The sequence below is a fragment of the Hippopotamus amphibius genome, chromosome 11, assembly GCF_030028045.1.
Source record: "Hippopotamus amphibius kiboko isolate mHipAmp2 chromosome 11, mHipAmp2.hap2, whole genome shotgun sequence".
NCBI classification, from domain to species: domain Eukaryota; kingdom Metazoa; phylum Chordata; class Mammalia; order Artiodactyla; family Hippopotamidae; genus Hippopotamus; species Hippopotamus amphibius.
This window is the reverse complement of record NC_080196.1, coordinates 91824385-91845022: the sequence shown is the minus strand read 5'-3', so window position 1 is coordinate 91845022 and position 20638 is coordinate 91824385. Positions and strand designations below refer to the sequence as shown.

The 20638-nt window shown below is 38.4% G+C and overlaps 1 protein-coding gene across 1 annotated transcript in view; it reads right to left on the bottom strand.

The window, feature by feature from the left end:
• The window catches only part of ME2 (malic enzyme 2), a 46962-nt gene extending 28332 nt beyond the window's left edge, over positions 1-18630 (bottom strand). The window contains exons 1-5 of the mRNA XM_057698034.1: positions 18390-18630; positions 10965-11084; positions 3962-4095; positions 2987-3136; positions 553-628 (exon numbers count right to left, since the gene is read on the bottom strand). Coding sequence (XP_057554017.1) covers positions 553-628; positions 2987-3136; positions 3962-4095; positions 10965-11072 — 468 coding nt within the window. The 5' untranslated portion in view covers positions 11073-11084; positions 18390-18630. The remainder of the gene's footprint in view (positions 1-552; positions 629-2986; positions 3137-3961; positions 4096-10964; positions 11085-18389) is intronic.
• Between the last annotated feature and the right edge of the window lie 2008 nt (positions 18631-20638).

The window sequence follows — 20638 nt, the reverse complement described above, 5'->3', positions numbered from 1 at the left end:
TACATTCGCTAAATTTGAAACGCTGAGAGTTTTATATTTGCTTAAGGATCTAAATCTATCTTAGATTTAGAAGAAAAAAAGACATAGTGAATCCTCCCCATTGCCCACCAGAATAAAAGTTTTAGAAAGGCATTTTAATGTATTTTCTTTACCTAGAATAATATGAACTGAAAAAGAAAAGGAATGTAGAGAAGGCAGGAGATACCAGTGGTACTGAAGTGAGTAGGCTCACCGTACTAGCTCTGATTGCTTTCTCAGGGCAAACTATGACAGTAACTCATTTTTTTTTTTTTTTTTTTTGGGGGGGGGGGTACACCAGGTTCAATCATCTGTTTTTATACACATATCCCCGTATTCCCTCCCTTCCTTGACTCCCCCCCAGTAACTCATTTTATAATTACTATCATGATTTCCTCAGAGCGCTATATCTGCATGTAAGTACGAAATAAATCAGAGCAACAATGGAAAAAAAAAAAACCTGTTCTTGGAAATTTAGAGGTAACTTACAGAGAACGAAAAAACATTGTGAAAGGAAGGTTGTGCTATTAGTACCTTAACATGATTTTCTGGCCAGTTATCCACAATTGATCTAACATGACCTCTGTCTGAGATTGAAATAAATAATCCCCTGCAACAGAACAAAAACACCTTTGCATTTCACAACAGTTTTTGTTTTTTTCTAAGTTTGTGTTCATAACTGGAATATTTAGATATTTTAATAAAACATCAAGACACAGTGTTATTTCCAAGCAGATTTAGCTAAGCCACACTGGTTTATTTTCAAACATTTTCAACCACTTCAAACTGTAATTGCATTGCTCACATAGTAGCTGCAACAAAGATCATTATTAAATGATGTGATCATTTTACCCAAGAAGAAATGTATCCACATCTCCTGTTCAAATAACTCAATATACCTCTAGTAAAAAGCAATATAAAGACAACCCACAATGCAGGAGAGCATGATGAGGCTACGTACACTACTGTTAAAAGTCACTGAAACCGAAAATCTGAAATATGAAGGAATAGGAAGGGAGAGAAGAAAACTATAATAATTTCACACACACAAAAATACATCCTTGAAGCATTAGGAAAAGTAAAAAGTTATTTTAAACACAGTATATTGTTATCAATTGACATAACTGATCCAGATTTCAAAAAAGGAAGAGAGGAAGGCAGAAAGAGAGAGAGAAAAAAGAAACACAGGTTCTAGAAAACAGGTTGAGTAAAGATGAGGGCCAATGGGCCCCGAGTGCCTTCAAACTGATTCTTAGACTTAACTTTCTCATTGATATCTTTTTTAAAATTTATTTTATTGAAGTATAGTTGATTTACAATGTTGTGTTAATTTCTACTGTATAGCACAGTGATTCAGTTACACAGATATATACATTCTCTTTCATATTCTTTTCCATTATGATTTATCACAGGATATTGAATGTAAGGTCCCTGTGCTATACAGTAGGACCTTGTTGTTTATCCATTCTTCTCTTTGATATCTTAACTCTGGCATTACTGTACCAGCTCATATCAGTTTAAACAGTGTCTCAAACATAGCTGCATAATAGAATCATCTGTTGAGCTTTTAAAAAATGCCAGGGTTCTACCCCCAGAGATTCTGATTTAAATGGCCTGGAAGTAACCAGCCAAGATCTACTGACCATCTTCTATGTAAAAAACAAACAAAAAACCACTGCCACTGCACAAATGAATCACAGTATCTGCCCTCACCCAAAAGCTCTTTATGTTTCAAGTGAGTTCTCACACATCAAAAGCACACCAGGAGATTTTATGAAACAGCAACACCTGGGCCCAACTCTAGACTAACTGAATCAGAATCTCTGTGGTTGGGGCCCAGGCATCAGTATCTTTTGTTTCCCTTTGTCCTTTAATCTGGATTGAGAAACACTATTATAAGTGAACATGAAACTGTAAAAGAGCTGAACAGCTGGGCTATAGCACAGAAATGTTTAAATACATTAATTGATGACAACACAGGATAGAACAGTGTTCTCAAAGTATGTTCCGGGGAATACCTGCAACACCATCACCGACGGTGTTCACTACAATCCGGACCTCCAGACCCTTCTCTTTTTCATCAGAATCTTGGGAATAGGAAGGAGAGGAAAGTTGGCAAGGATCAACAATTTAAGTAAGTCCCACAGATGTTTCATGTGCCCATTAAAGTTTGAAAGCCACTGGACTAGATGAGAGGAGACTGAAATTAAATGCTATCACATAGTGTTTGAATTTCTACATTTGTATCAATATGTAAGCAGGACATGGGAAAGACATAAGGATTGTGGAAAATGATTACAGGTTAGTGGAACAAGACAAGAAAACTCAAATTAAGTAAAAACAGCATTTATACAATGCTTATAAGTTTACAAAGAACTATCACATCAGCTTCCTCATCTGACCTTCCCAGCAGCTCTTTGAAAGGAACTGGTATTCCTACCTTACGATAAACGGATTCAGAGGAATAAAGTAACTTATTCAAAGACTTGACCCAATGCTCATTCCAGTACCCTTTCCACTTAAAATATTTGGAGGTGCTTGAACTATCTAAAATTAAAATTTGTGTAAATTCATAAAAAAGGACAAACAACAGAAATAAAGCTGATAAAAAATGAGAATCAATCTCTTAACTGGCCAGACTGTCAAAAACTTTTACAATTATTCTGCAGAACATGCCACCAAACTTAAGAATACTTTTTATTTTTTTGCGTACAAAAATGCACAATTCCTCTAACAATCATAGCACCTTAAAGAAGGTTAGGAATGAATGATGCTATTTCCACAAAATAAAAGATATGACACGTTAGATTTTTATTAATCCCTTTTTGTCCAAATTAAGCTTTTGTGAGGTGGGAAATGTGGTTGGATAAGACTGCAACACATAAAATACAAATGTAATAGGCCTGTGAAGTGATTTTTTTCCTATGCAATAGTCATTCGCAAATATATTCTTAAAAATAAGCCTTACTTAGGTCTTCTAAAGATGTGTCCATACTGGGAGCAGGCAAGACCAACTGTTGGTGTATATACAATCGGCATAAGACTTTCGATATCATCTTGCAGTATTCTGTAAAACAACTTCTCATTTCTTTCTTGTATTCCCATTATATAGATGTATCTGAAATTAATTAAGCACAGCAAATAATGTCGATATCAGCAGCATTAGATTAAATATTTTGGCCTTTGAAGTTAAATCTAAATGTTTAAAATTGAGGACTCCCTCCCCCTGGAAAACAAAACCCTACATTATCATTATGTAATACCTAGGACTAAAAATTAACAAAAATAAAAATGTGCTTAAATAGTAGATGGTGATGATGAAAAGAATAATAATAGAAGCAACACCTAACAATTATTGAGCTCTTACTGTGTCAGGCTTTGTATCAGGCACTGGAAATTGGCAAATTACCACACTGTAGTACAGAGTAAATGACAGTCGTAGTATAACTACCTATTGATGAGCTCCTAGAAGGCAGGCTGTGAGTTACTGGGGTGGCCATACATCCTAGTTTGCCTGGGACAGTTTCAGTGACTTCTTTTTTACTCCCCAGGGTGTCCTGGATTAGATGATATATTACATGGTCACCCTATCTATCACCCACTTTATACCCTCAGTGGCTAGCAAGGGCACACACAAAGCAGGTAATCAATAAAAGTTGTTGAATAGAATGGATGCAAATTAGATGACAGCCTCTGGTTCCAACATTCCACTCAAACCTGAAATGCTCTTTGATTTTAACCATAAAAAACTGATTTCTGCTAAATTTTACCATAGTGAAAATAAGTGAAATGTTCGCTAAAGTGAAGGAAATAATCAGAAATAGACTGACTAAAACACAAGTTTCATTATGAGACTATATTTCTCACGCCATAATAATCGTAACACTCCCTATTTTTCCAATCAGAACATCAATAAAAAACTAAATATGTAATCAATTCTTACTTTTCCAAAGGGCCATTCAACTTTTTCACGTTTCTATGGAATCGCAAGGCTTGAATATCTTGTGTCTCTATTTTGGGAGGTAGAAGTCCTTGAAGACCAAGCATTTGTCGTTCCTGTAATGTAAATGCCATCCCCTAAAAAAGGAAAAAAAAGGATTAAAAATTATTACTTACAGGGGTAGCAGTGGTGCTGTCCTACCAAATGTGATTTAAAAATAAACTTTAAAAGTAATCAACAAGATATCATTTTTGCCCAGACTTTCAAAAATTTATAAGATCGATCATATCTAGTATTGGGGAGGGTACGGTAAAAGAATTACTCTCATATACCATTGCTGGGAATATAAACTGGTTTAGGCTTTCTGAAAGTCAATTTCAAAGTATTCTTAGTTTTTTTTAATGAACATACTTTCTTTTTTTAATTGACATATAGTTAACTTACAATATTATATTAGTTTCAGGTATACAGCATAGTAATTCAATATTTTGACAGATTAAACTCCATTTAAAATTATTATAAAATAATGACTATATTTCCCTGTGCTGTATAATATATCATTGTAGCTTATTTATTTTATACAAAGTAGACTGTATCTCTTAATCCTCTACCCCCATCTTGCCCCTCTCCCCTTGCCCCTCCTCACTGCTAACCACTAGTTTGTCCTCTGTATCTGTGAGTCTGTTTCTGTTTTGTTATATCCATTCACTTGTTTTATTCTTTAGATTCCATGTATAAGTGACATCATACAGTATTTGTCTTTGTCTGACTTATTTCACTAAGCATAACACTCTAGGTCCATCCATATTGTTGCAAATGGCAGAATTTCATTGTTCTTTATGGCTGAGTGATATTCCAGTGTGTGTATATATATCTTCTCTATCCATTCATCTGTTGATGGACACTTAGGTCACTTCCATACCTTGAATGCACATAAAGCAATTCTACTTCATGCTAGTATCCTTGAGAAATATTCATATATAAAGAGGCATATACGAAGAGATTAGTTGTGGCACTGTTTCTAGTTCTCGTGCCTATTACAAACTAACTAAAAGTCCATCAATTATGGAAGAGTTAGGAACCTATGGTATTTCCATACAAACAGTTACACATACATCTATAAGTGTATAGTAGAAAGATCTGCCACATACACAGTTAGGAAAAAAAGTTGAAAATCAAAACAAACTCACTGTTAATTATTATGTTTAGAAACCCCCCCATAAAGTACATATTATATACAGGTGCATGCATACATTAAAAATGAAATCTCTGAAAGAACACAAACCAAATGAAGAGGCTACCATGACTAGAAAGGAGTGAGGTTGAACAGAGGGAAGGGGAAGGAAGAATGATACTTAAGAAAAATTAACCTATGTAATAAACTCCTTTTCAATTTCTGGTATTCAGCTATGGGTTAAATTTTTTGTATCAAAGTAATGTCAGTAAAAATGCTAGAGTAAGGCTTCTAAAAATCTTTTCCTCAATAAAAGCAACAAGAACCCTGGCCAAATGATCAGAATTCTGGAAATTAACCAAGGCTTTCAGCAATTGGAGAGCATTTATTCAAGAAAAACTGCTGAATTTCAGTAAGGACAGCAAGCTTCATGGCATTTTAACTTGACTTATTCCTATTCTCTCCTCCCCAGCTCTACAGTAACCTTGAAAATAGCAATCACTGTGAAACAATCACTGAAAATCAGAGCCTGGCAGTCACTGGAGAAGGCAGGAGGTATTGGAGAGTCTTCTAAAGTCCCACATCCAGGAAACTGTCATTATTTGACCTAGAATACCGTATCTGCAATTATTTGACCTGGAATACCCTATCTGCAAGGTTGTCTTTATTTGACCTCACCTGGAGCTCAGTCAGCGTGAACAGCCTTTCCCTCCCAGAAGAGTTTGTTGAAAACAATCAGAGGCAATTAACATAGCAGCTCCCCAAGGCAGCAGATAACAGCTGCAGCAGACAGCAGGCTAACCAAAGAGTTGAAAAGGAAAAGCTGAGAAACAAGGTGTCCTTGGGGAACTCTGAAAAGCTGGGACATATTCCTGAGAACCTAGGTCATATGCATAGCTGTAGGCATGTACAGGAAAGACTTGAGAAGGCCCTAAGCCCCCACCTCTGGCTAACCTTGAGGTTCTGTGTAAGCAGGAAGTAAAGGCTGATGCGCCGCTGTAAACTGTCTAGCTCAGTACTGAAGGCACACTCCAACAGGTACACAGAACCCCTTGGCAAAGAATGGGAGGCTTATTGGTTCTAGGTATTTAAGTTTCTGTTTAATCATTGGCTGATCATTAAGTTAACAAAGCAGAGACTTCAGCAGGCATGTATAACAAGAAGAATTAGTTCAGAAACAACACTAAATAGGTAACAGCAACACAACAAACCCTGGGAGGAATGAATATCTGGTTTCCAGGGCAGCCACATTATTTAAAATGTCCAGTTTTAAACAAAAAATCATAAGGCAAGCAAAAACAAAGAAACAAAAAGCAACAAAAAAACCCACGTCTGACTCATACATAGGAAAAAAGGGCAGTTAACTGAAATTGCCTGAGAAAGCCCAAACACTGTACTTACTAGATAAAGACTTTAAATTAGCTATTCTAGAGGAAGGATAAATTTGGAATTTGGGATTAACACACTACTATATATAAAATAGATAAACAACAAGGACCTACTGTACAGCAAAGTGAACTATATTCAATATCTTGTAATAACCTATAATGGAAAAGAATCTGAAAAAGCATATACTTTGCCGTATACCTGAAATGCTGTAAATGAACTATACTTCAATTTTTAAAAAAGGAAAAAATTATTCTAAATATGTCAAAAAAAAACCCCAAAACAAAAAACAAACATTGTCTAACAAACTAAGGGAAGTATGAGAATGACATCCCACTAAATAGAGAATATCGATAAACAGAGAAGCTATAAAAAGGAACCAAACAGAAATTCTGGAATTGAAACTACAACAACTGAAATAAAAAATTCATTAAAGGGTCTCAACAAGCAGGTTTGAGCAGTGGAAGAAAAAAATCATCAGACTCAAAGACGGGTCAACTGAGATAATCCAGTCTGAGAGACAGAAAAGAAAAATAAGGAATAAATATGAACAGACCTGAGAGACACCATCAAGAGTGCCAACACATACATAACAGGAGTCTCAGAGGTGAGGAAAGAAAAGGATAAAGAATATTTGAAAAAATAATGGCTAAAAGCTTCCCAAATCTGATGAGAAGCATTAATCCACACATACAAGAAGCTCAATAACTTCAGTAAAGAAAAACTCAAAGAGCTGTACCCCTAGACAGATCATATTCAAACTGTCAAAAGCCAAAGACAAAAGGAGAAATCTGAAAGCAAAGAGAACTGATTCATCATCATGTACAGGGCATCCTCAAAAAGAGTAACAGCTAATTTCTTATTAGAAACCATGGAGGCCACAGGCAGTGCTGAAAGAAAAATAAACGGTCAGCCAAGAATTTCTAAATCCCACAAAACTATCCTTCCAAAATGGAGACATTAAGACATTCCCAGATAAAAACAGAATTCATTGCTAACAGACCCATCTCACAAGAAATATTAAAGGGAGTCCTTCAGGCTTAAATGAAAGACAGCAGACAGTGACTCAAATCTACACAAAGAAATAGAGAACATGGATAAAATGACTACATAATATAAAAGAGAGTATAAATGTACTTTTTGTTTATAGCTCTTTTTTTCTCCTACCCAATTTGAAAGACAATTACACAAAGCAATAATTATAAATCTGTGTTGATGGTCATGCAATGTATAAAATGTAATTTGTAATTTGTATGACAAAGCAGCACAAAAGAAGGAGATGGACCTCTACAGGAGCAAAGTTTGGTGTACTGTTCAAATTAAATTGGTATCAAACTGAACCAGACTGTTATAAGATGGTAATTGTAATTTCCATGCCAAACCACTAAGAAAATAACTCAGAAATAGGCAATAAAAGACAAGGAAATTTAAATGGTATCATAAAAAATATTTAACACAAATGAAGGGAACAATGGAGGACAGAGGAAAGAAAAGCACATAAGACAGTTAAAACAAATAGCAAAATAGCAGACATAAGTCATACCCTATTAGTCATTACATTAATGTAGATGGATTAAACTCTATAATTAAAAGGACTGGCAAAATGGATAAAAGAACATGATCCAACTATACACTGACTACAAGAGACACACTTTGATTCAAAGATACACATAGGTGGAAAGTTAAAGAATGGAAAATGATATACCATGTCAATAGTAACCAAAAGAGAGCTGGAGTAGCTACGTTTGTTAATAACAGACAAAACAGACTTTGAAACAAACACTGTTACTGGAGGACATTCTGCTGAAAGGGTCAATCCATTAAGAAGATACAACAATTATAAACATATTTTGTTAGATAACAAAAGAGGATCAAAACACATGAAGCAAAAACTGACAGAATTAGGGAGAAAGACAATTCAACTAGCTGAAAACTTCAATACCTCATTTTCAATAATGGAGAAAACAACCAGACAGAAAATCAACAAGGAAAAAGAAGACTCGAACAACACCACAAAGCAACTAGACCATGCAGACACTCCACTCAACAGAAGCAGGACACATTCTTTTCAAGCGCACAAGGAATATTTTCCAGGACAGACCGTTCGTCAGGCCATGAAACAAGTCTCAATAAATTTAAAAGGATTCAAGTCATCCAAAGTATGATCTTCAACCACAATGCAATGAGATTAGAAATTAATAATGGAGGACTTCCCTGGTGACGCAGCGGTTAAGAGTCCACCTGCCAACGCAGAGGACACGGGTTCAAGCCCTGGTCTGGGAAGATACCACATGCCATGGAGCAACTAAGCCCATGCACCACAACTACGGAGCCTGCACTCTAGAGCCCACGACCCACAGCTACTGAAGCCCGCGCACCTGGAGCCTGTGCTCTGCAACAGGAGAAGCCACCACACTGAGAAACTTGCATGCCGCAACAAAGAGTAGCCCCTGCTCACTATAACTAGAGGAAGCCCACACACAGCAACCAAGACCCAACACAGCCAATAAATAAATAAATAAATAAATAAATAAATAAATAAATAAGTAAATAAATAAATAAATAAGAAATTAATAATGGACATTTGGGGAATTCACAAATACTCTGATCTTAAACAACACACCCCTAAAAAACCAACTGGTCAGAGAAGAAAGCACAGGGAAATGAGAAGATACTTAAAGATGAATTAAAATACACATACCAAAACTTATAGGATACAGTGAAAATAATGCTAAGAGGGAAATTTGAAGCTATAAATATAGCTTAAAAAAGCAAAATGATCTCCAATCAATTACCTAACCTTCCACCTTAAGAAACTAGGGAAAAAGAACAAACTAAACCTGAAGCAACAGGGAGGAAATAATAAAGATTAGAGTGAAAATAAATAAATAAATAAAATAGAAAAAAAATTGGAAAAATAAAATTAAACCAAAAGCTGGTATTTTGAAAAGACCTACAAAATTGACAAACCTTTAGAATGAAAAAAAGGGGAGAAGACTCAAATTCTTTGTGTCTCATGTTTTTCCTTATAAGATTTTATCTAAGGCTGGGAAATATAAAGAGGTTAAAACCCCTGTATTTTTATATAGTTTCAAATGAACTGTACAGTTCATTTAAAAGTGCTTTCCCTATCATCCTACTGCCAAAGATAAACAAGTGGCTACACAAGGTTTCACTGCCTATCTCCTATTTAGATTTAAGGGACACTCAAAAACGTTTCATTTATAACACACAGTAGATATTAAAATGATTATTAAAGAAATAATTTTATGTATTAAGTATTTATGTTAATAGTTGATAAAATTCTTAAATTTGCTGGCCTTGTATTAGTAAGTAAAAACAACATAGTTTAACATGGATGCCTTGATTAGTTCTTTAAGTCAGCAGAAACAACCTTCCTCTCACCTGCCCTTCTACTCTTTTCTGTCTTCCAACACCACTTGTTCCACCAAACCTCTTTTGCTCATCTACACAACAGCAATGCCCTCCCAATTTACACAGTAGAAGTGAACCTCCTTCAGCTGATCCTGAGCTATTTTCCTTTAGACACATGCCATTTCTCCACATAAGTCAATACTGATAAAAATCCCTTGACCAGACTCCTCAGTGTTCAGGTAACCATACTAGGATGGGAAATAAAAAGCCCTTTCTATTTCTTTTCCTCCAAGTGCAGTCAGAATAATCCATCAGGGATTAGGAAATTACCACTTATTTAAAAAATGACAATATGACTGAGGGCCCCTGGTGGTACAGTGCTTAAGAATCTGCCTGCCAATACAGGGGACATGGGTTCAAGCCCTGGTCTGGGAAGATCCCACATGCTAAGAGCAGCTAAGCCCATGCACCACAACTACTGAGCCTGCACTCTAGAGCCTACAAGCCACAACTACTGAGCCCAAATGCCACAACTACTGAAGCCCATGTGCCTAGAGCCTGTGCTCCGCAACAAGAGAAGCCACCACAATGAGCCACGCACTACAAGGAAGAGTAGTCCCCGCTCTCTGCAACTAGAGAAGAGCCCGTGTGCAGCAATGAAGACTCAATGCAGCCAAAAATAAATAAATAAATAAATAATAAAATAAATCTTAAAAAAAAATGACAATATGACTAAACGGGAGAAATCTAAATATACTGTATCTGGCCAAAAGACCTGGCCAATCTGCTGTTCTTGGGATTTATTTTATTTATTTATTTTTGAGGTAGAACTAGGAAATAAAGTCAATTCCTTTCAGGTGGTAGAAATAGTGAGGGTGAAATTTTGGGAGGTATAGAGCAGCCATGATTGTTGCAATGTGGAGAAAAAAGTTCATGCAGAAAAAACAAACACTTCTGAATAGTTTCACTATTAAGCTACAGAATACAAAAATTTCATACTTTATCAATCTAAAATATATCAAACCTTTACCAGGAAGAGAGAAAATGTTTGTGAGTATTAATGTTACTAACCTTGTTTGTTCTTGGGTTCAACATGAGTGGCTTGCCTTTCTCTTTTATGTGCAAATGCCGACATGCCAGAGTACAAGGAGTGGCAACTATTTTAAACCTGGACAACATCTTTTCTCCCACCTGGGAAAAACAAAGCAAATAAAATTGATGAGAAACATATTACAGAACTGCATGTCTATCAGGGATCAATTTTCAAAAGCAGATTTAGAAAGCTTCACTTCCCACAAGAGAAAAACTTTTTTCAAAATACATTTATGTTTCTACAGATCGTAAGGGATTATAAGAGTAACAATACAGGACTTCCTAGGTTGCACAGTGGTTAAGAATCCGCCTGCCAATGCAGGGAACACGGGTTCGATCCCTGACCTAGGAAGATACCACATGCCGTGGAGCAACTAAGCCTGTGCACCACAACTATTTAGCCTGAGCTCTAGAGCCCGTGAGCCACAACTATTGAGCCTGTGTGCCGCAACTACTGAAGCCCACACACCTAGAGCCGGTGCTCCACAAGAGAAGCCACCGCAATGAGGAGCCAGCACACCACAATGAAGAGTAGCCCCCGCTCACCGAACTAGAGAAAGCCTGTGTGCAGCAATGAAGACCCAAAGCAGCCAATAAACAAATTAAATAAATAAATAAATGTATTTAGTTATTAAAAAAAAGAGAGAGTAACAATACATAAGGTGAAGGCAAAGATTTACTTTTCCTGACAACGGTCTAAATCCTTGGATAATGACCATCACTACTGTTTATACGTTACCTACTACAGTGTGCCACATAGTTACTCTTTTTCTAATCCACACAAGTGTGTGGCAAGGTAGGAAACATCTAGTAAACAGCAAGTGTTTACAAGGAAGTGGAGTTCATTGCAAATGGGTGTGGGAGAGTTTAGGTTGACGGTGGAAAAGTGAATAATAGAAAAGCCTGGAGTCCACACATTCAGAGGAAGAGAAGCTATCTAGAGTCTTAATCTAGACTTCAAATTTTAAGGTACTAATATACTCAATATTTAAATTCAATGTACTAAATTTTTTTTGTTTTTAGCAAACCTGTTATTTAATATTTAAAAATCATGCAAATTGGCTTGAAATCGTATTTTTGTCCTTTAACATCCATCACAAACATTATGAGAATTTTTCAAATTGGAAAACTACATAATACATTAAGCCTTAAATATATACTGATGGGAATATAATAGATTCTTCTGCATATCAATTCTCCCACTAAGTATCAATTTGCAATGTTCATTTATTTCTTTAATCATCATAAACCATTATAAGTATCATGCAGTAGTTTTTATATGGAATTTCTATTTGCTGAGAAAACCATGGACTATATATGGGGGTGCAGCAAAATCATCTACATTAAGATTTTAAGTTAATTTTTATGGAGCTGAAATTCACATAACATAAATTAACTGTTTTAAAATAAACAATTCAGAGGGATTTAGAAAACCCATAATGCTGTACAACTACCTCTATCTAGCTTCAAAACGTTTTCATCATCCCAGAGCGAAGCACCATACCCATTAAGCAGTTTTCCCCACTCCCCCAGTGCCTGCAACCACCAATATGCTCTCTGTAGTTTTGAATTTACCTATTCTGGATATTTCATATAAATGTGGTACCTAAATATGGCCACAAAACAAGACATCTAAATGATCATAAGCACATCAAGAATCACGAGAGATGGGAACTGGGGAAAGGGATAGGACAGATGTTGTTTAAAGGCACAAACTTTCATCAAGACTCCTAAGAGGTAAGTCCTAGAGATCTAAAGCATGGTGAACAGACAACAATATTGTATCACAATCATCAAACTTGCAAAGAGACTGGAACTTAATGATTCCAACCACTAAAAAGGAATTGTAATTACGTAATGTGCAGAGGTGCTAATTATTAGTACAATGGTAATATTACAATGTATCAAATTAACATGTTGTACACCTTAAATTTACACAATAATTTATGTCAAATATATTTAATAATGATAATAAAAAAGACTCACAGGAGACATACCATAAAAAACGGATCAGTTTTCTTCAAAATGTTAATGTCATGAAAAACACTAAAGAACCATTCCAATTTAAAGACTGAACAGAGAGAACAACTAAATGCAAAACCTGATCCCCAAAAATGCTATCAAGGACTGGGATAATTGGCAAAATTGGGAGATATACTGTAACTTACATAAAAGAATTGTGTAATTTTAAATTTTCTAAGTTCGATAACCATCTGTAAGAGGTATCCTTGTTCTGAAAATACACAGTGAAGTATTAAGGGGCCAAGAAGTATGATGTATAAAACCAAGTTTCAAATTATTTCAAAATAAATTCTGAAAAGACAGAAATTGAAACTATAGCACTGATCATGTTTGTATGGTTCTTCCAGGAGGGAAAGCATTATTTATCACAAATAAAACTTTGGTACCAAAAGACTGGATTAGTATTGCAGTATATTGGTGAGGTAGGCAAATCTAAAATAGTATGGAATACCTTTTATTTAATATCAAAGACCATCTGAAAAAAATACACGTTGCAATTAGTACTTGTGGTATAAGAAGAAATATATTTGGTCTTGGTCCCCAGTTCTCAGCACAGAGCTCCTAAAAGCTGCTGGAATTTGAATGACAGGAGTATCTTTTGTTATTCATAAGAAGCCCCTTTTGATCTCACCTGAGTTTATGCTAATGAGGTGACTTAACCTAGGCTATGTAGTGACTTAGGGCACTATATAACCTCAGAACAGAACTGGGCACCAGAAAGACCAAGTGGTTACTAGAGTGGGAACTTTCAGCACCGCTCCAGGTCCCCTGGGAAGGCAGTGGGAACAACGGAGGTTAAGATCCATATAAACTTCTGAACAAGGAGAGCTGATGAGCCTTCAGGTTGGTGCTGGGGGTGGCAGGCACAGAGGGCAAGGAAGCTCTGTGCCCTCCCTGACCCCACCTCTACTACCTAGTCCTGTGTATCTTTTCCATCTCTCTGTTCCTGAGTTGTATCCTTTTATAATAAATCGGTAAATGTAAGTAAAGTGTCTCCCTGAGTTCTGTGAGCCATTATAGGAAATCACCTAACCCGAGGAAGGGGTTCGTGGAAAGCCCTGATTGATAGCTGGTTGGTCAGAAGTATAGGTCAAAACCTGGCACTTGCGACTGGCATCTGAAGTGGTGACAGTCTTTCCAGACTGAGTCCTTAACTTGTGGTGTCTGAAGCTATCTCCAGGTAGACAGTGTTAGAATAAATTGTAACGCATCCAGTCAGTGTCTGCCTAGAACTGAGCGTGGGGGTTGGGGTAAACTCATTCGGTGGCCAGAAGAAATGAGTCTATGAGTAAGAAGAAACACGTTTTTCCTTTCGGAAGTTAGAACAAAAGTGCATAAGTTATCAGTACTCTGATATATAAAATCTTCTACTTTTCCGCTCCTGGTTAAAATTTTGCTTCTATGAAATACTGAATTTAGTCTGTAAAGTAAAGATTACCTGTCAAATCTACCTCATAGATAACTGCAATGATCAAATGAGAGAACAGATGCAGAAAAGTATTAGACTTAAAAAGTGAAGTGTTATAGCACTCAAATTATTAATTACTGATAGAGAGTAAAATTTTTAAAAAAGTAATTTTAATAGTGTCTTTAAAACAAGTAAGCATAAGTTTAAAAAGCAATTTAAGGAGAAAAACCAATCTCTGCCAAAAACAGAACCAAAGACTAGGGAGACAGACAGACAGTAGACTTAATAGCAGCTGGAGGCAACAAGATAAAATGCAAAAAATCCACACCTAACTCCTCATGTTATACAGACAGGATGGAAGAACTGTAAAAATGAGTGAAGTAAAAACAGGAAACAAAAGAAGGTGGGGCTTCCCATTTTGAATAAATATGAAAACTCAAGCTGATTACTTGAGAGTTTCCTGGATATTTAGGTATGTCTGTGGTTTCTACCTCTGGTGTGTCCTTCACACTGCCTTGCTGTGGGGGGGGGGGGGGCAGTGAATTTACTTTCTGGGTGGTGTTTATAAACTGGATTGGGACCAAAACTGCTAGGCCACTGGCTGCTGGAGATTACTCTCTCTGGCCCCCTAGCTGGGGGCAGAAAGCAGAAGTTCAATGCAATGGAGACCAAAATTAGAGCGAGGTCATGACTAGGTGTAATAAGCACAAGCTCTGCAGTCAGTCTGAATCTGGACTCAGCTAATTACCAGTTTGGAATCAGTTGTGTCATCCGAGCATTCTCAGATGGTCTCTGAATTGGTGTCAGTCTGGGACACATTTTTCACTGGTCTATAAATGAGAAAAACTAGGACAATGTAATACAGTTTTTCATAATACTAAATTTATTGTCTTTGTTTTCATGTTGTAATTATCATCTTCCTTCCTCTTTGATGGTTAAAAAAAATTTTTTTAAAGGATTTGAGATGGTAGATTGTAGTAGTTTTTTAAAGAGTCTATAACCTTGACAGAATTAAAAGTTAGTGATCTTATGTCTGGTCCCAACTGCCCCCCTATACACACACTTTTTTTTTTTTAACTTGCCCATCAGGTCCAAAAGTCTGGGAACCCCTAACTTAAAAGTTTCACTTTTCTCATCAATAAAGTAGGGAAAGGGAAGGGAAACTCCATGTTTGCAACTGTGTGCAGTAGTGATGATATTTAAATAAAGTATCAACCCCTTAGAGCTTTATCATCATTTTAAAGAGCTTGACTACTTCACTTGGTTTGTTCAATAAAATCCATATCCAGGCAATCTAGCAGAGTGGTCAAAGGCAAGCTCTGGAATCAAACCACTGGACTTAAATCCTAGCTCGGCCCCTGCTCCACTGCTAGCTCCACGATCCTGAGGAGGTCAGAGTTAGGTCTCTACCTCTCTGAGTTGCCGTTATCACTCAAATGGGGATGATGAGCAACAGGACCTACTACATAGGGCCATTTTAAGATTACAATTAGATAATCCATGTAAGATGCTTATCACAGTGCCCTCTGAGTGCTCAATAAGTGTTATTTATCTAAGCATTATTGTAGCAGTGGTAATAAACTAAGGTCAGAAGGTGCCTTCTAAATGCCTGTTTCTGCATCAGCATCTTCCATTGTGAAATCCATATTAAGAGGCTATGACGTTTGTTTATTAACTATACTTCAATAAAAAGTTATTAAAAAAAGAATCCCTCTATAACTTTAAAAAAAAAGAGGCTATGAGGAAAATCACGGTTAACATTTATTTAAATTATTTCAAATTAAATCTCTAGGTCAAGAATGAGAATCTGGATGGCATATAGATCCAGGCAAATATCAAATGTCATCCTAAGTAATATCTACATAATCAATATATTTGCACAACTTTTGAAATTTGTACGTATTGATCAAGGCAGGTATAAGATGCAGCCATATAATCAAAGTGGTAACTTTCAAATAAAATAGCTAACTTTTAATCAAATGGTTACCATTCTATTAAATCAAATGTGGAGTAATTTTGATGTTTAGTATTAATTTTGTTCTCTAATATTACTCCTCAGTAAACAACTATATATTTTAGTGTTATTTATGTTTTAAAATATGGTTAAGTTCTTCTGAAATTCACCAGAATAAATTATAATTAATTTTAGTTAACAATATAAAATGTAGTTTAGAATAGCTTATTTTTTATATGAAATTAAATTCAATTTATGCACAAACAGTATTATAGTAAGAGTTATTTTTCAAAAGAAATTCTCAAATGGTAAATGAATGTTTTCCTTTATGAATTTTTAATTCATTTTCATAACAAATATATTAAAAGACAAAAACATTACATACAAACACCTTCTAAGGGTGAAACCTGTAAGCAGTTCTCTCTCAGGAATAACTATTGAGCAAGAATAAGTTTTCATTCTCAAGAGAAAACAAAACTACAAAAGCATAGTCCAACATTTCCTTTTAATATATGGTAAAAGTATATCAGCGGTTCTGGCCTCTATGCCTAACTTTTAATGAAGGCTTTATAGCTACCATAAAAGAATCAGATACTCTGTTATCTACAAATCAGAGCTCAAAGTTGATTATTTAAAGGTCCACTATCAGAAGATAACGCTCACCTTTTTCCCTTTATTTCTGCAAACCATGTAACATAACAACATGTAACTCAATTACAGTAGTTACACAATATATATTTACCTATCATTTGTGTAACTACTATACTTTGTGTGTATATATGTATATATATGTGTGTATACACACACACAGGTGTGTATATGGAGGGGGATAAGGAAATGACTGTTTTTTCTCTAATTTCCAGAATGCTTGGCAACTAAAGATCAAAACTTAGGAGCATTTCAACTAGCTTTACAACATGAACAATGCTTAAGGAGCTTACAAGGTGAAGAGGAGGCTGGAGCTATTAAGTCAGATTGCCTGAGTTTGAATCCAGGCTCTGCCACTTAAAACCTGTGATCTTAGGCAAGTTACTTTACCTTCATTTGTAAACTGGAGATAATAAAGAGTACCAACCTCAGGGCATTATTTTGAAATAATTCTTGCAGAAAACAGCCCTTAACAATTAATCCTGCTTCTACTGTTATCAATTGCAACACTAAAAGAAATAACAGTGCTTATCAACTGTTTCACTTTGAAGTGATTGCCATAAACATTAAGAAGGTAAATCAAACAGATAATGAGATAATGTTTTGTAAGGAAGCACTTCTGAGATTTGTTATTTTGATTAAGCTTCTTCTCACCAAACGGAAACTTTCTAGAATTATCTTTGGAACCAAAATAGTCAAATCCTGGATCTCAAGGTAACGCCACACAAGCACAAACGGGTATCACCAGCGTCAAAGAAACACCTGCCAATCCTGGTCCACAGATGTCATTTCACATGAGCAGACAGAACCGTTCCAATCCTAAAACTTTCTAGCCTACAACAAACTTCCTTTAAAACGAGGAACGATCACAACAAACACACACACACAATGCCTAACTCCTGCCATTAACTCATCCCTGCAGAAAAAGAGAACCATTCGATAAAGGGATTTGGAGCCACAACATTGGTATTTAAGGGGCGCGGGAGCAAAGCGTAGAAGAGATGCTCGCGTCACGGAGGCCACAAGGCCTTACTCCGGGTGGAGAAGGGGGCGCCCTGGGACCAGCGTGTCTCGCCCGGGAACTCGCGTCCCCAGACCACGCGCCAGGAAGAGCCGGCCACCCTCAAACAGGGGGTCGCCGCGACCCGGCCGCTCCCCACTCTCTCAGCCTGGACTCGGCGAGCCCCTTCCCTTCACCCCGCCCTCCCATCCGCCCAGCGGGGGCCTCGCGGGCTGCACGCGGAGGCCGGCCGCGGGTCCGCGCTCCGTTCCCCGGCCGGGTGAGGAGGCCGGCGTCTGCTCCGCTCCGGAACTCCCGCCCGGGCCCCGCTGCGCCAGGCCGCCCGCAGCTGCGTGCCGCGCGGAGCCTTACCCGACGTCTCGCCCCGCGACAGGTGGTGCTGCCGGCGGAGAGGCCGCGGCCCCGCAGCACCCCCGGACGATGCTCAGCTCCGGCCGAGCCCGGCCCTCCCCTGCTTGGGGCTTCCCGGAGCCGGCGCCAGCTCAGGCTCGGGCTGGCCGGGTCGGCTGGACACGAGCCGCGGCAGCCAGTAAACCCGCGTAGGGAGGAGAGGGAACAGGGAGCACAGCCGGCGCGGCCCCATGGGGGGAGACGGACGGGCGCGCGGGCCAATAGGGCGGCGGGAAGCCGGCCTTGAGGGGCGGAGCTCCGCCTGGAGGTTTGGCGGCCGGCGCGCCCGCGTTCCAGCCTCGCAGGACCTTCCTCCGTCTGGTAGTTTGAGGTTACTGCTTGGGGCCAGGTGCGTGCCTTAAGGGCCCGACCCCGAGGAGTGAGAGAGGGATCGTGTGGAGTGGGAGGGGTCCAGAGGTACAGACGATAACCGCCGCCCCACGAGAACAGCTGGGGGACTGGCTTCCGCAGACCCCGCAGACCCCGCATCCCCGCGGCTGGCGGCAGGGTCGGGGCGATGGCTGCGCGTTCGCGCGAGAGGGGGCTTTGCGCAGGCGCGGGCGAGGCCGGCGATGGAGTCGGGCGGGGCGGCGCCTGTCCGCGGGTACCACTCTCGGAACCCGAGAAGGGAGGAAGGCTGCGAGTGCGGGTCGGTCCTGGACAGTCCGTGGAGCCTGGGAGAAGATAGGAGAGATTTAAGAGTGGATACAAGCCGGGAGAATGGAGAAGAAGAAGAGGGAGGACCCAGGAAATGCGAAGCCTCCGCGCTGGAGGAACGCTTTATGTTTCTGAGCAATTCTTGTTTGCCTGAGAGTCGCTCCTCTGCCGAATTCTTTGCTGCTCTCCACGGTTGCTGGCACACTTTTTGGCCCGCAGGGAATTTATTAATGATCCCTACAGTCGCAGTTACCGTAAATAGATTTTCAATGTTCCCTCTCGGAAAAGCACTGGAACCCTAAATTGTCATTTTGAAAGCGGCAGGATGGTACCTTAATACGTCTATACCCACCTGCGGTTATGATATTGGAGGATAGTTCTTCATTCTTATTTCAGAAAATGTTATCACCAAAAATTATTTACTGTAATCGAGTTTGTGTGCTTTTAAAGTATAGTTGTAATAGTTTTTAACTAAAGATGTAAAAAGATAAAAAAGAGGCAAGGCAGATGGAATGAGAAAAGTAAAAGCGATGGAAATATAGGATAGAGAAAAGTGAGCAGAAGTAGAAAAAAGTGAATTCTCCCCTCCTAAACTTTGACAATTATGTAAAATTTGGAGCAACTGTGCCACTGTGAGCATGGAAGGCAGGGGCATGTTGGGGAAAGAGTAGTTAGAGGATAAATGATAGGTATGGCTGATATAGTAACTACCGCTGGCAAAGAGAGACTATAAACAAGCATGACCTAAAATAACACTGCTTGCCAAAAATTAAGATCCCCTAAGCTGAATGACAGAAAATTTAAAAATTACGAGTGTCTTATAGATACTTCATTAGTAGAGGTAAAATTATTTTGTCTTTGAAAGACTGTCCTACAGTAGAGTAATCACAGGTTGAAGGGTTGTAGAGAGCTAACATGGATGGGACTTTTTTTGATTAAATGGAGGTCATTTCATTCCTTATTAAATGAATTATATTGTGGTGTGCTCCAAGGACAAAGAACAAGATAAACTCAAGGGGGCAATATTGCCAGAACAAAGAGCTACAGGCTCCTATCACTCTGTCAATGCAGCAATTGCAGTGTCCCAAAGCCTTCCCAAGCAGGCCATGTCCCTTGCCCATCCCGTAGAAGGAAAGATATTTGCCCCATTTGTCTCCTGCTCAGCACACTGGAAGTATACATACTCTGCCCAGTCAGCAGATAGCCGCAGATTCCCTGGCTATAAAAACAGGCAAGCAACCCATGCTCAGGGTCGACTTTACCCGGCTACCAGGAAGTCGGTTCGCTGTTCTAGCAGTGACCCTTCTCTCTAATAAACTCTGTCTTCCTTGCATTCTGCCTTGTGTCTGGAAATTCTTTTCCAACCCACACTCGGACCACTACATATATGTTAACGTCAAAGAGGCTGACAGTGCTGTTGCGCTCGTCCACTCCGCTTCTCTTTAGTCACTTCCGTGATTGGTCTGAGGCTTCCTAGCCAGCACCGTGATATACGGCTATTGAGCACTTGAAATGTGGGTAGTCTCAATTGAAATACTGAGCTCCAGAACAGT